The sequence below is a fragment of a genome (genome assembly GCF_019968985.1).
Source record: "MAG: Porospora cf. gigantea B chromosome Unknown PgB_NODE_159_length_32363_cov_115.175, whole genome shotgun sequence".
Taxonomy (NCBI): Eukaryota; Apicomplexa; class Conoidasida; order Eugregarinorida; family Porosporidae; genus Porospora; species Porospora cf. gigantea B.
In genome coordinates this window covers 1-13,703 of record NW_027178711.1, presented here as the reverse complement: position 1 = coordinate 13,703, position 13,703 = coordinate 1, and the positions used below count along the sequence as shown (strand labels likewise).

Below are 13,703 nucleotides of genomic sequence, written 5' to 3'. Positions count from 1 at the left end.
CATTCACAAATGGACGAATTCTGAGTCAGCAGCCTGTAAGCAGGCGGCTTCGTTCACCTGTCAGGAACCTGGAAGCCTCGAGGTATGCCTTGCTGAAGTCGTCTGCCGTTTTCTTCACGGAAGTGGCGCCGTCAAAAAGATGCACTGTGGGGCGCCTGGTTGTTGTGTCAACCCAAGCAGCGGGCCAGCTGCACTGGACCGCCATTCGAAACTGGTCTTCGTCGGTCACTGGGTAGAAGAGTCTCAGATAGATAGCTGCGAGTGACCTTGCCGTTGTGAACGGATCTTTATCGGTAGGGACGGCCACCTCTTTGAGGTTCTTCCCGTCATAGACCAGCAGGCGGAAGGTTCCATCTGCGGAGCAGATGGCACAGGCAGGGAGATCGGGGTTCTCTCGTACGGCAGCGAGCACGGCCGCGCGACCCAGCAATGGGGTATGTTGCTTGGCCAGTAGAGCTATTGTCTCGTCGTGAGGTGTCGAGCTGGCGGTATTCTCCTTCAGATTTAGATCGTCAATCTCCTCGCTCAATAAGTTCGACGTTGTTGTGTCATTGACCACAGCAGAGGCAGACGCATCTGGCATAGCAGCGTCATGCGAGGTCCCGGCTGTATCACAGGCCTCGTCATGCATAGTAACGTCCTTTGTGTGAGACAGATCCAGTGGCGTCCTTTCTCGGAACCAAGATGTGATGAACTCAGGCTCCGAGGTCTGAAATCGCGGCCGGAACGCCACCTTTAGCCCGGGGAACTTACGATTGGCGCGTTGGACATGGTGCCCCGTAGAATGGCTGTGTTCCCTCAGAGATTCGAACTGTGGGGTGCTGTAATAGCAAGTACCGCAACGAAACAACTCCACGACGAAGGATCGATCCTCATCGAGAAAGACACCACAGTCCTCCTGAGTTTCTGCCGGGCGAGCATCGATCTCTAGGGGGTGCATGTCCGGCATCGTGAACGGAGCCACGGAGATGTGCACCTGGTCTTCAGGAAGGTTGCACTGAAGTTGGTGCGCCAGCATGCGAGACGAACTGACAGAGAAGCAGTTCTGACATTTTGCACAGCGGTAGAGTTGGTGCTGGACGGGCACAAGAGACTGCTGGGCGGCCGGCCACACCAAGGGTGAAGCACCTGGGAGCAGGCAACTGGCAGCCAAAACTGAGGGGCGACGGATACGGGGATATGAATGACAGAGCATCTTTATGAGTGAATTACCGCGAATTCATGATCTGAGGGATACGTTGCAGTTCGTTAACGTTCAGTGTTCGAATCTATGATTCCCCAATTGTCGTAGCCTCCCATTTGACTTAGCGGTGACCTATTTACACTAGATGTGGGCGTCAACCTGCTTGTGTACATTTAATCTGCGTGGCACCGAGCCTGCGCAGACCACGCAATCATAGAGGTGACGCGACTCAATGATTGAAAAACACCGAAATGCAGGTTACATTCGAAGAGGACACCTACAATGACATCAGACAGGCAAAGTGCTTCAAGGACGAGGGGGTGGCGGTGAAGATACCAAATCCGAAGCTATTAAGGCAACGAACGACACGTACTTCCATGCTGGATGTAGGTACTATTCTCGACTCGGAGTCCGAGTCAGCCATCACCTGGGCACCTGCAGGCCGGAAGTCCATTTACGAAGAAGACATGTCGGTCGAGCTGGCGAGTCAGGAGCTGAAGCGAGCCATCACTATCTATCTCAAGGCTAAAAAGAAGAGGCGAGCAGATGAAGCATCGGATTGCGAGTATTTGAGTGACACGGTCGGGAAACCACCCGCGCCTCGACTTCCTAGAATCGCCAACTGCGTGGCAGTGGTCTTCCGTAACATCAGCGTCCACGCTGACGTTACCCAGGGAGTGTGCTGCAAAAAATCCACCACGACCACAACCATTCTGAATGGCATCTCCGGCTCTCTGATGCCCTACAGGCTCACTGCAATTATGGGAGCTTCAGGCGCAGGTAAGAGTACTTTGCTGAATGGTAGGCTGGCTCAAGGATTTGCACACAGTGCTTTCCAAAAAGCTGCAACGTAACGTGGACGGCTTCGTCTACTACAATCAGGTGAATGTTACGCGTGATGAAGCTCTTTCCTGCTCGAGGTTCGTACAGCAGGAAGATATTTTTTATCCCCATCTCTCTGCGTACGAACACCTTGTGGCACAGGCACGCTTCCGTATGCCTGGCGCCGCTAGAGAGCATCACACCTCGCGGGTGAGAGAGCTCATCTCCCAGCTGGGTCTGCAAAAGGTGTTTGCAAGCCGCATTGGAAACGCGATCGAAGGCACGCCTGGCCTCTCTGGAGGCGAGCGTAAACGACTCTCTTTGGCATCCGAGATGGTAACGAGTCCCCCAGTGATTTTCGCGGACGAACCGACGACCGGTCTGGACTCGGGGATGGCGGAGGTCGTGATTCAGAAGCTCAAAGACCTCGCAGATAGAGGGCACTGCGTAGCGTGCACGATCCACCAGCCTTCCTCCAACGTGAGACCTCAGCGGGATTATTAGTCAGCTCTTTCAGAAGTTTGACGACCTCATTCTGCTGGCGGATGGCCATATTGTGTATGCGGGAGACACTATGGGCGTCATACCTTGGTTTTCCGAAAAATTTGGCCTGAAGTGCCCACGCACAGCCAACCCCGCTGACTTCATCATCCGCGCGACCGGCATCTCCGACAATCTTGAGAGACAAACGAAACTCGATGAACTGGCTCGGTGGGCGTCCACTTGGCTGGACGAGGGTGAGAGGTTCCTAGAGCGTTGGTATGCCGGGGAGCGGGACGAGTTCTTCGACCAGATGAGGAAGCACTTTTTCGACAACGCCCTCGAGATGGGCGCTACAGAGGACACCATGCAGCTGCTGGAAGAGCGGTGGGGACGTCTGATGCGCGATATAATAGTGGAGCCTGCGACCCGCGATAACAGTGATGACGACGACTTCGAGGTCAAACTGGACCCCGAGGCAGTCAGAGGCCGCGTGAAGCGTGCGGGATTCTGGCGCCAGTTGCAGATCATGACCAGTCGATGCTGGAAGGAGAACATGCGGAACCCGGCCACATTCACGGCTCGCGTAGTGCAAACCGTGATCGCAGCCGTGCTGATGGGAATGTTCGTTCCGGGGCTCACTTGGGGACTCGTTGACTCATACACCAAGGTTGGATGCGCGCAAATGCTTATGATGCAACAGTGCATGTCGAACGCTATGGGTCTGGCATCAGTGTTCGCCAAGGACCAGCCCGTTGTCTTGCGGGAGCACGAGGAGCAGGTGGCCAATGGTGGCCTGTTTATGTTCTCCAAGATCCTAGCAGACTGGCCAAGTCAACTCATGATCCCGTTCCTCTTCAACGTAATCGTCTACCTCATGGTCAGGCTCGACTCCGTTGCCGATTTCGACACTCTTGTGCTGACCGGCTGCACTCTCGTCCTTGCCGCGAACGCAGCGCTGTCTATGGGCTACATGTCCGCAGCCGTAGCTCCGTCAACTGAGGTCGCCATGGGTCTTACCGTCACACTTATCGTGCCGATGTTGTACTTCTCCGGGTTCGCTCGAGACCTCAGCACGCTGCCTCCGTTCACTCAGTGGCTGCAGTACATTTCGGTCTTCAAGTGGGGTATGATAGCCTACAACAAAGTACTCTTCAAAGGTGAGTTTGTGGTGACTGAGTCTGGGGCTATCGACGGCGAGAAGTTCCTGGAACTGCTGCGCATCGATGTCTCTGAGTTTTGGATTGCACTGATAGTGCTTGGTGCGATGTTTATTGGGTTCAGGATCCTCGGCGTTGTGGTTTACGGCGCGGTACTCAACCGACGAAGAGAAGCATCGATGTGAGTGTGACATATTACGCACTCTAAACACTGGCGTTCACATCATGTTTGTGACCCTCTGCAGCAGCTCTCCAGACTCGATGATCGTGATACGCTTCAGTGTCTTTCCGTCTGGTGACCCACACGCGTCAACTGCCTCCACGACATGCATCCCCTCGACAACGTTTCCGAATGCCACGTAGTGACCATCAAGCCACTCGCACTTAGCAGTGGTGATGAAGAACTGCGAGCCGTTAGTGTTTGGACCGACATTGGCCATCGACAACACTCCCGCGGTCTTGTGTTTCAGTCGGAAGTTCTCGTCAGGGAACGACGCACCGTACACACTCTTACTTCCTGTGCCGTTGTGGCATAGAAAGTCACCGGACTGGATCACGAATCCCGGCACCACTCTATGGAAAAGACACCCCTGGTACCCGAAGCCCTGCTGGTGTGTGCAGAGTTGCCGGAAATTCTCGGCTGTCTTCGGAGTGACGTCTGACCGTAGCTCAAGTACTACCCGGCCAGCGGGAACGTCGTCGATCAATATGTCCAGGTAGCATCGGGGTCGAGAATCAGAGGGCGTCATAAGATTTGTCACATTTGGTAGTATTTGCATATCTCAAGAAATCCTCGGTGCAGTTTAGAATTCCCAGTGGGAGTCCATACACCGGCAATATTTAATTCGCCAGAGGAGGCATGTTTACGACTGAGAAGATATTTGTCGGCAACCTGGCTCGTGAAGCAGCTGAGGCAGATGTTAGGGCCTACTTTAGCAAGTTTGGCGATGTGAAGGCTTGCGTTGTCATGATGAACCGCGACGGCAGCAACAGAGGCTTCGCGTTCTGTGAATTCCTGGAAAGTCGGGTGGTCAGAGAGATTTTGGTTGACTGGGAGTCGCACTACATACACGGACAGGTGAGATGCTGTCTCTGCCACCGATAATTTTTCCCAGTGGGTCGAAGTGAAGAAGGCGGCTCCCGAAAATGACCTTCGCAAAATAACCCGTGGAAAGAGGCGCTCACGAATCTTTGCATCTGGGAAACAGGGAGCGGTTTGGAAGGAAGGGCTCCAGATCGGACGCGACCCGACAGTCAGTGCCAGCAAACATCGGGTTCTCAGTCACGAATACGGTTGTGCAGTGCCTGGGAAATATGAAGCTCAGAAGCATCATTAACATTGAATAATAACCGGAAAAGGAAACTGACTTTTGCCCCCCAGTGGACTCAGTTGGCGTCGCTCGCCACCTATGGGTGTTGGCACTGGAGTAGATTCGAGCGCCGAAAAGCACCGGAGCATGCGAGTCGAAGAAAAGATGCGTACCTAAGGCAAGGTAGGGTAGATTAGATCTCGGAGGGGGGTCCGTCGCTGCACACACGCCCGTAGTTAGGACGGAGGGCATCTGAGGCGCGTCGTATGTGTAACTAGACAGTTCCGGAATCTCCTGGAAAAATGTTGCCTGGTGAGCCTCCTGGAAGGCATCTGGCATTGAGAAATCGTACGGGACGTAGTCTTCAAGATCGATGACATTGTTGACGTTCCCATTCCCATCCTCCGCCAGAGGAAGTTGGGGATCGTACCTCCAAGCCCCGTCCACAATAAACTTATACAGGTGACGGCCCATGGGTAGTTCCTCTACAGCAGTGAATGCTCCTCCCATTTTGGTAAGCTTCACCTTCTCGGAAGTGGACCAGTCGTTGAAGGAGCCAGTCACGAACACCTCATGGCCCCCATGGTTCCAGTTAAAAACGCAGGCCACAAAGTCGGAGCTGTTGGTAGGCGTTGGAGAGTCCTCCGCAGTCTTTAGCTCCAGTGGCGCCCATGGAGGAGGCCCGAGGCCCCAAACTGAGCTGGTATTCAAACAGAGACGTCGCGTCTTTGATAGTGTCATCCCAATTATCCGTGAATTAAAAACGGGAGCGACACATCTTTCAGCGCGGTGAAACGATTAAAAATACAGCAACTACAACAATCTTTCCCGATGTGCACGTAGGGCGACTTCTTCGAGTGCTTGGGCCAACAGAGCCAGTTCGTTGTGGTGCTGGCGCTCCTGTGTCTTGAGGGACGCCTTAAGATTTGCATTGGCCCTCTGGGACACCATTTGCAGCCATCCACAAAGATATACTTACCGTCAGCCGGTAGATGAGCTTGTCCGACTGGTTACCCAAAACCTGTCTTTGGAGCATTTCGTTCTGGGCCTTGAGCAGCGCAACCTGCTGTGCTTCCTCTGCGACCAGCCCAACACCAGGCAGTCCGCTCTCCCACAACGACTCCACGGAGCTGGCTGTATCCTGAGTTGGTTTTGCCGTCAGAAGGGTCTGGCTTACTCTCGCCTCTGACGCCAAAGGTCGCTCGGTGTCCTGAATTATCTGCCGAAGCTTGTCGCAGTTCGCCTGCACCACCACCATCTTGGACTGCAGCAGGGCTCTGTCCTGCTCCTCAGCGGATAGTTCTTGCAATTGGCGATGGGTGGTGCACCGAAGATCTCGAATTTCTGCCCTCAGACTCTGAAATGGGAATGCGTCAAAGAATAATAATCGCAACGGAATATAGAGGTATAATCTTTTATGACGCGCTTGTTTTTACCGCAATGACCTGGTCCTTTTGCTGCAACTCAGTCTCCAGCTTCTCGATTTCCTGTGCGCTTTGCTCAGCCATATGGCGTCGTCGTTCACAAAGGTGGCTGGAAATTGATTTTTGCCAATCCTGCACACAACTCCACCAACCTGAGTCTTCCAATTTCGGCCTTTGCGGCCCCCAACTCGGCTAGTTCCGATAACTTCGCGCTTCTTTCCTTGGGGCGTACCCTGGCACTCAGCACGAATTCGCTGCTGCTGTCGGGATCTGTATATCGGCGGAGAATGAGCTGGATTTCGGTCTGCAGGCGGATTGGAAGACTGTCAGAACAATTATGTACTCAGAAATAAATTGACTCGGACATCAATCGAAGTCAAATAAATTGCGCTCTCACGTAAGAATTTTATCGACCAGTCTCTGTTCTCCATCCTCACACCGCGAAAACAACACGTGCGCCACCACGAGGAACTCCGCAACATCCGTGCACCTTGAGAGCGGCACAGACCGCAAATCCTTTGCTGCGGCGGCCAGCAGCATTGAAATGGTTGGCGTATCCGGCAGAGGCGCCGACACTATGGGCTGCAGCACCGATCGGACTGCGCCTAGGTCGCGGAGAGCGTCTGGAGAGAGGGCTGGGATGCGTCAGCCTGACATGTCTAACACTGAACGATGAACCGTTCAACCAGAGCCCACACGTCCTGATGTATAGGGCACACTCACAGGGGTCAACAAGGCGGAGGAACGCTGCAACGCAATCTGGAGTCACCATATTTGGGAATTCGCACAGCATAGGGACGGCAACGATTACCTGTGGTACAAACGATGACCTACGTATCCCTTCACACACAGCGCACACATGCGCACGAGCACAGAAATACGAAAATCGCCATTATGTCGACGATCTGGTCCAGTGTTCGTGGAATGGGCAATGTGAGTCAGGGGACGGGCGAAGGTGTCGATCACTGGATATTATGTTTTGTAGATTAAAGTGTTGGTGCAAGGACGCCAGAAATGAATGTCGATTTTCGCGCATTCAATTCTGTTTTCTTTTAAAGTATTTAAGGAATAATATTTTTTTAGGCGCTCCTGGAGAGCGAATCAAACGAGGAGTCCACAGAAGATTTCAAAGCGCGCCAAGTCGCAGCGAAGGGCAAAGACGCCGCCATCGGAATAAGTGAGAAGAAGGACGGGGACTGGTTCACCCTTTCCAGGCAAAAAACTTGCTGGTGGCTTCATGGCGGCCTATCGCTGGATTGAGGAGGAAGAACAGGAGTTTGGGGGGTTGGAGGCGTCGCCGGAGGACATCGAGGGCCCTCCGTTGCAGGAGGAAGTCGACGATACGAATTGGGAAAAGGTAGACTCAATCGATATTCGATTTAATTAGTTATTGGATTTAATTAGTTATTCGATTTAATTAGTAATTGGATTTAATACCATGGATTCATTGGATTATTATTCTCGCCCAGTTGCTGAACGACATGCGTTCCCGCTATGAATCTGATGTACATGACCTCGAAGAGCAGCTTAGTTTATCCGAGATCCGCTACCAGCAGTTATTTGAGCGGCATGAAAGGGTTCAGCAGTCATTTTTACAAGTGGCAAGCGAAGGATCACGTGATCAAGAAGCCGTAGAGATGAGTAGGAATCTGCAGTCAGAGTTGTCAAAGGTTCAGATTGAGAACTCGCAGATGAAAGAACGAGAAAGGTATCGATTTATCGTCATCATAATCATCCTGAATCCTTTTCAGAGAGTTGGAGGAGTCGCTACAGTCGACTAAAGTCCTTCTAAAAGTGGCGGAGACCCGATCGACCCAGCTGGCACAACGCGTGGAACGGCTGGCGAGTGTCGAGGAGGACAACGACGCCCAAGCAATTGTAAGCGAACTATTTCTGTTTTGTAATATTTATTATTGTTATTTAATTGTATTAAATCTCTACAGACAATCGTCGACCTGCAGAAACAAGTCCACTCGCTTAGCCTGTCCCAAGTCGAACTGGTCGCCATCAAGGAAGACAACGCCAGACTCCAAAAGTGAGTATGAAAAATGAGACGCGACACATTTTTTGTCCAGAGCGCTGTCAGAGGCCGATCGCAGTGTGCGCCGCGCCACCAACAACATGGCCGCGTTGCAGTCCATGAACAATGACGCTGCCAGCAAAATGTACAGGATACGGAATTCAAATCTTTTTTCTGCTTTCTGTCATTAATTTTCTGCAGGCGTGCTGATTTCGTCCAGTTCGAGAGCGAGGTCGTCGCGTCCAGATCTCAGGCAGAGGAGCTCCACGGAGAGAACACTCGCCTGCAGGCTGAGAATGCCGTCCTCAGCCAACGTTGCGCCGATTTCGACACCCTACGGGAAGAGGTCCGTATTACTCTTTAGATACCCTTACCTCTCTGCTCTAACCCTTCCCAGTGTGAGCGCCTCACGAAGGTTAACGAGGACCTCTCCAATGGGATGACTAGCCTGCTGGATCGCCTCCACCGCGTCAACTTTGATGAGTACCTGGACCTCAGGTCCTTTAGAGCCCAGGTAAGTTTCACAGATCTTCTGGTCTCTGAACTGCTTCCAGCTCTTATCATTCTACACGAACCTCAAAGTGGAGAGGGCAGAGGAGAAGTCCAAAGCGACAGCGAAGTACGGCCTGGTCGGTCTTTTGGGCCTTACGGAGGACGACGCCCACAAGTTCTTTGGGATTAACTTCCAACAGGTAAGTCTATCATAACATCTGTCATCAACAGAAAGAACAGCGGCTGTCCCGGAAGTTCATCAACTTCCTTGAGACGGAAATCGATAAATGACCCTAAAGACTGATAACCGAGTATTGGCGTCTATATTTATACACTATTGGCACAAGATATCGGCTGGAGAAAGATAAGTCGGAGTGGAACCATTTGCCTTACATAACTTGCAGTCTCCGTTCAGTGAGAACAGAATGGAGGCCGCCTGAATAACGGCTTGGCAGTCTGGAACGCATAAGAGACCCCTACGCTTCCACCTACCGTCAGGCACTTGAACATCCGTCGAAGCTGTTGGCACCGGTTTTAGGGTGGGGATCGGTGTCGGGTTATCATTCTGCGCGGATCCAGACGTGCACATGATATCGTAGGCGGCTTGCAGGTCGGGACATACGGTCTCAAGCGTCCCGAAGTCGAACGCGCAAAGCGAAGGCACTATCAGGGTCAGGCTGAGTAGTCTCATCAGATTATGTTGGATATACAGTGTGGAGACACGAATGTCTGAAGCACCTGCAGTTTGAAAAATATGGATACGCTCTATAATTCCAACGCTCGGAAGCTTCTCTGCCAATACGTCGGATACCCGCAGGGTGCCGTCACCAAAGGCGCCGTCACCGAAGGCGCCGTCACCAAAAGGTGCCGTCCTGCAAGTTACACTTTGCAGAGATTAGGTTGGCGGATATTCTACACTCTTTTTGTCTTGGGTGCGTGGACGAATTTCCGAATACCTGAATTGTGATGTTTGCACGGGAATGGTCTCACCTGCAGGAAGACCAGATCTCGGATCCCTCCATGTCTGATCCCGAGGAGCAGGAGGACGAGACGACGCCAGCCGTCTTCATCGCCAAACAACGAGAACTGGCACGGAAAAGCCCTGCGGTGTCCCAAGCGGGTCTGGAGCGTCTAGAGTCCGACCGCGGTGCTGGTTACACGCCCCTTTTAAGATTCCAATTGTTGTGGCTGGCGCTCATGATCCTTGCGATCATTAGCGGTGTCCTAGTTAACTCCGGCGTTATCCGAGCTGTTCATCTGCCGCGGTTACGAAGCATCGCTTCGGCCCCCCAACCCCTCTCCTCCCTCGCAGAAGTTAGGCGGGAATGGGCGGATGGCCTGTGGACCGTGACCAGTCTCGACAGACAGCTGGACGGAGTGCCTTACGTCGTGAGCGTCCACGACTGGCACCGCAGCGACAGTGTGCTGCAGGCGCGACCGCTGCTGGGTCGCTGTAGAGAGCTAAGCGGCGACAGAGCCCCTCTCCTCTGTGTAAACCGGGGTCGAGTCGCGTCGTACGCCTACGCTTCAGCACCCACATCCGTAATAGATACGCCTCGAATCATCAACCCGAATCAGCTGCTAGAATCAGAAGAGTCCTTAATGCTCACTGCAGGAACGGATGTGCTCTGCCAACAGGTAACTAATATTCCACCACCCTGCACTAATTTCCTTCCAGAGTTTGGCTGAGAACATCCTCAATCCATTGTTGCACATTTTTTCATTTTTGCAGATGACACACGGGACCTTCTTGCAGGTATTGAACGCAGATTAACTAATATTCTTGGGTGGACTCTAATCCGTTCCAGGTCCGACTCGGAACTGTTGACCCCGACACCTCCATTCGTTGGACATCCACCACTGTTAATGGTAACCCCCTCCTTCTGAAGCATGTTCCAGGACATGACACGACTCATCTCACATCTTTGACTGATATCTTCACCGGCAGTCTGGGGCTTGTCACCCCCTGCTACCCTGCACGGCACCTCCTGTACTGGATCTCATCAGAGAAGTTCTGGACACTGCTCGTTAGCCTTTGGGTCCTCCATATGGTTGCCAGCCCCCCAGTAACCTTGGTGCACGTCCCACGCCTACTCTGCCATCTGCTCATCGGGCTTTACCGGTACCTGATCCTATACCTCCTCCTTGGCCACCTGGAATCCTGGTTCCAGACTGGCTTCGACTTCAGTGACCACATCGTCATCTTCTGCATGGCCGCTCTCGTGATGTCTCTGGAATTTGTAGCAGTGGTTCGCAGCTACCGTCAGCTGAAGTGGACCCTCTACATCGATGACCGCAAGTCTCCCTCCACGTTCGACGCGCTACGATTGTGGGTCTTCCGCGTAGTTCTGACTGTGTTGCTTGCGGCGTGTATCTCGTTGTGCGTGCTCACCTTCTACACCGCGGCGTTCTTCCACACCGTCAGTGAAGTGTGGGTCGGCCTAGGAGTTGGCCTCTTGGGCGTCTTCGGTGTCTTCTGGGGTCTTTTGCTGGGCAGCGTCTTCAGCTTGGAGAAAATCGGAATCTTAAGGCTGCGACGCATCTAGAAGGATGATGTCATCGGCCTCCGTGACACATTTGCCGTTCATTTGCCATCGAATGCTACCTTTTCCTACCGTCTTCGTGGCTCTACTGCAGACTGCCGTCCAGGCGGACTACTTTGTTCAGTATGATGCCGCCAGCAGTTGTCTTAACGGTCAGGTGCTGGATGGTGATTCGATGAACGTGTCTACCGTAGAAGTAATGAAACTCGCATCCTGACACCAGGCCGCGGGTGAACAATGTGACCGTTCAAACGACTGTCAAGCTTTCGTTTGGCACTACCAGCCAGACTCTACAGTCGGGAATCTGCTGAAACTTTGTCCTACTGCCGACGCGCTTAGTAGCGAGCCTACAAAAGGCTGGGTCCAAGGCACGAAGGCAAAAAACTGTGGGACTTCTGATAAAATGACATCAGTGATCACAGACAACTTCGCGCTGCACGTGAATAGCCACGCAGTCTGCCGGCAGGATATTCTCAGTGAGGAGGTGGATTCCGTGGACGCGGCTAGGCAGAGATGCGCCGAGCTGAGCTGCACAGTCTTCAACATTAACGCAAATTTTGGAAACCAAAAAGTGAGGTCTGGGCTGCGAATAACGTCAGAAGCCGTCCACGGTGCCTCGGTCAGCTATCTACTGCAAAGGCGCAAAGCAGGTGACATTGCATCAGTTATGATTGTCAGGTTGTCCCTCGGTCGGGATGGCTATCGTACACAGCCAAAGACGTAGGGCAGCCCATTCCCGCTCGTTCGCTCAGGGCTCCATGCTGTAAGCTGCTCTTCAGTTTCGTATCTTTCTGCACTCCTTCACGATTTAAACAGCAGAAAACGGCGCAATAATCCCCGACAACTACAACGAGTACCTTCTGCCTGGAGAAATCGCCTCTGAGAAAAAGTACGCTCAGGCAGCAGCCATGGCGTCAAAGAAGAATACGACGAAGCCAGGTCTTATTGGCTGAACCAGCGAGTCATTCGTTGGACTAATGACAGCCGAGATGGAGGTGGCCTCAGGTACAGGGCCAGGACGGCTCCGGTGTAGTCGACTCCATGGATGGTATAGTATTTCTGAAACGTGTGAAGAAGTATAAACACTCAACCTACAGGGATGGTGTTTATGAAGTCGAATCCGTGTTTCTTGTAGAACTGGACCGCGGCGGCGTTGTAGTCGATTACGTGTAGATATATGGCGTAAACTTCACCTTCTGAAACAGTCAGTGATACAAAAGAAATCTAGTTACCCACCAATCTTTAACAATTGTATTGCTCTCTGAACCAGCAACGAAGCCAAGCCTCGTCGTCGGAACGTTTCTGACACTCCGAGCGTCAATATGTAACTGAGCTTTTTAGAGCATTGTTCCGCCGAGCCGAATGTCTTAATGGGATCTACCACATACTCCCCGTGTCGCCAAAGAACGTCCACAGAATGGGCGACGCCTATGAGAAACCCGTCGCGCGCTAGAGTGACGATGCCGACCAGAAGTTCGGGGGGGAGGCCGCGGAGAGGTCTGTGTAGTAGCTGGAGAATGGTGAGAGAACATGTTGTGTGCACCTACCTCTTCCAGCCTCTTCGTCGGCAGCCACAGCCCCAGAGCGCTCACGCCAGGAGTGATCCCCACCGCAGCATCGTAAAAGGTGGAATCGTACTCCAGAGGGAAAAGTTCCCTATGGAGGTCCAAAACCTGCATTCCATCATCGGCTGTGGGAGGACGGAAGAGGAGGTGAGGCAGACATAGGTCGATACACGACACAGGAACTACACGGTTCACTAGAGATCTGGAGAAAATAGATTCAAAATAAAGGCATGATATATATTTATGATTAGTATGTCGGGTCGTTCTCACCGCAATGCAAACGCAGCATTACCTGGCACCAATGCGGAGCTGGAGTTGAGTGGACCTTGATGGGGCGTGGGTGACAACTCGGCGGGCCTCTCTGGCTGCATATTTGAGAATTTAGAGCTGTGAAATGGCAGCTTAGAGCTGTGTGACATTCAATGCGTGACTATGAAACAGCCTTAACTGTCGAAGATGTGCCTCTGTCCAGAGGTTACCCACGCCCCACAGCTGTATCTCTGTCCAGAGGTTACCCACGCCCCACACCCATTGAACTATAATTACCCTTCCCGAAATCCTAATGCGTTTCCTTTCTCTTATCACCATCTGCCTTGCCACTGACACACCAGAGTACCTTCAGCTGGCCAAAGACGTGCTGCTCAATCTATCGCCCTTTGATTTCGCCGAAGACACCAGAAAACCGTTGAACCTGTCCCCCATCG

At 52.6% G+C, this 13,703-nt stretch overlaps 12 protein-coding genes across 15 annotated transcripts; 6 read left to right on the top strand and 6 right to left on the bottom strand.

Moving 5' to 3' along the window:
• Positions 1–25: 25 nt before the first annotated feature.
• Positions 26–1,018, bottom strand: KVP17_003008 (uncharacterized protein; the record flags this gene model as incomplete). The annotated part of the gene is made up of 1 exon (XM_068519827.1): positions 26–1,018. The coding sequence occupies one exon, from the start codon at positions 1,016–1,018 to the stop codon at positions 26–28; it is 993 nt and encodes a 330-aa protein (XP_068378236.1).
• A 416-nt stretch (positions 1,019–1,434) lies between these two features.
• KVP17_003006 (uncharacterized protein) lies at positions 1,435–3,830 on the top strand (the record flags this gene model as incomplete). 2 transcript variants are annotated; one of them, XM_068519823.1, is made up of 3 exons in its annotated part: positions 1,435–1,963; positions 2,013–2,485; positions 2,514–3,830. In XM_068519823.1, the coding sequence occupies 3 exons, from the start codon at positions 1,435–1,437 to the stop codon at positions 3,828–3,830; spliced, it is 2,319 nt and encodes a 772-aa protein (XP_068378233.1). The 2 variants fall into 2 exon arrangements, with proteins under 2 accessions (XP_068378233.1, XP_068378234.1); XM_068519824.1 differs by having other exon boundaries at positions 1,989–2,485; positions 2,523–3,830.
• A 33-nt stretch (positions 3,831–3,863) lies between these two features.
• KVP17_002990 (uncharacterized protein) lies at positions 3,864–4,424 on the bottom strand (the record flags this gene model as incomplete). 2 transcript variants are annotated; one of them, XM_068519800.1, is made up of 1 exon in its annotated part: positions 3,864–4,424. In XM_068519800.1, the coding sequence occupies one exon, from the start codon at positions 4,422–4,424 to the stop codon at positions 3,864–3,866; it is 561 nt and encodes a 186-aa protein (XP_068378211.1). The 2 variants fall into 2 exon arrangements, with proteins under 2 accessions (XP_068378211.1, XP_068378212.1); XM_068519801.1 differs by having other exon boundaries at positions 3,864–4,394.
• Positions 4,425–4,504: 80 nt separating this feature from the next.
• Positions 4,505–4,750, top strand: KVP17_002994 (uncharacterized protein; the record flags this gene model as incomplete). The annotated part of the gene is made up of 1 exon (XM_068519805.1): positions 4,505–4,750. One exon carries the CDS (start codon positions 4,505–4,507, stop codon positions 4,748–4,750), a length of 246 nt encoding a protein of 81 aa, XP_068378216.1.
• Positions 4,751–4,826: 76 nt separating this feature from the next.
• On the bottom strand, positions 4,827–5,696 carry KVP17_002998 (uncharacterized protein; the record flags this gene model as incomplete). 2 transcript variants are annotated; one of them, XM_068519811.1, is made up of 2 exons in its annotated part: positions 4,827–4,950; positions 5,014–5,696. In XM_068519811.1, 2 exons carry the CDS (start codon positions 5,694–5,696, stop codon positions 4,827–4,829), a joined length of 807 nt encoding a protein of 268 aa, XP_068378221.1. The 2 variants fall into 2 exon arrangements, with proteins under 2 accessions (XP_068378221.1, XP_068378220.1); XM_068519810.1 differs by having other exon boundaries at positions 4,827–5,696.
• A 72-nt stretch (positions 5,697–5,768) lies between these two features.
• Positions 5,769–6,213, bottom strand: KVP17_002991 (uncharacterized protein; the record flags this gene model as incomplete). The annotated part of the gene is made up of 2 exons (XM_068519802.1): positions 5,769–5,894; positions 5,935–6,213. 2 exons carry the CDS (start codon positions 6,211–6,213, stop codon positions 5,769–5,771), a joined length of 405 nt encoding a protein of 134 aa, XP_068378213.1.
• Positions 6,214–7,616: 1,403 nt separating this feature from the next.
• Positions 7,617–8,418, top strand: KVP17_003001 (uncharacterized protein; the record flags this gene model as incomplete). The annotated part of the gene is given in 4 exon segments (XM_068519816.1): positions 7,617–7,736; positions 7,849–8,133; positions 8,153–8,257; positions 8,323–8,418. 4 exon segments carry the CDS (start codon positions 7,617–7,619, stop codon positions 8,416–8,418), a joined length of 606 nt encoding a protein of 201 aa, XP_068378226.1.
• Positions 8,419–8,500: 82 nt separating this feature from the next.
• On the top strand, positions 8,501–8,763 carry KVP17_002993 (uncharacterized protein; the record flags this gene model as incomplete). Its single annotated transcript, XM_068519804.1, has 2 exons — positions 8,501–8,544; positions 8,601–8,763. The coding sequence occupies 2 exons, from the start codon at positions 8,501–8,503 to the stop codon at positions 8,761–8,763; spliced, it is 207 nt and encodes a 68-aa protein (XP_068378215.1).
• Positions 8,764–8,838: 75 nt separating this feature from the next.
• On the top strand, positions 8,839–9,106 carry KVP17_002989 (uncharacterized protein; the record flags this gene model as incomplete). The annotated part of the gene is given in 2 exon segments (XM_068519799.1): positions 8,839–8,913; positions 8,927–9,106. The coding sequence occupies 2 exon segments, from the start codon at positions 8,839–8,841 to the stop codon at positions 9,104–9,106; spliced, it is 255 nt and encodes an 84-aa protein (XP_068378210.1).
• Positions 9,107–9,225: 119 nt separating this feature from the next.
• On the bottom strand, positions 9,226–9,582 carry KVP17_003007 (uncharacterized protein; the record flags this gene model as incomplete). The annotated part of the gene is made up of 2 exons (XM_068519826.1): positions 9,226–9,347; positions 9,384–9,582. 2 exons carry the CDS (start codon positions 9,580–9,582, stop codon positions 9,226–9,228), a joined length of 321 nt encoding a protein of 106 aa, XP_068378235.1.
• A 275-nt stretch (positions 9,583–9,857) lies between these two features.
• On the top strand, positions 9,858–11,437 carry KVP17_003000 (uncharacterized protein; the record flags this gene model as incomplete). Its single annotated transcript, XM_068519815.1, has 2 exons — positions 9,858–10,529; positions 10,700–11,437. The coding sequence occupies 2 exons, from the start codon at positions 9,858–9,860 to the stop codon at positions 11,435–11,437; spliced, it is 1,410 nt and encodes a 469-aa protein (XP_068378225.1).
• A 1,225-nt stretch (positions 11,438–12,662) lies between these two features.
• Positions 12,663–13,370, bottom strand: KVP17_002997 (uncharacterized protein; the record flags this gene model as incomplete). Its single annotated transcript, XM_068519809.1, has 3 exons — positions 12,663–12,944; positions 12,982–13,201; positions 13,270–13,370. The coding sequence occupies 3 exons, from the start codon at positions 13,368–13,370 to the stop codon at positions 12,663–12,665; spliced, it is 603 nt and encodes a 200-aa protein (XP_068378219.1).
• Positions 13,371–13,703: the final 333 nt, after the last annotated feature.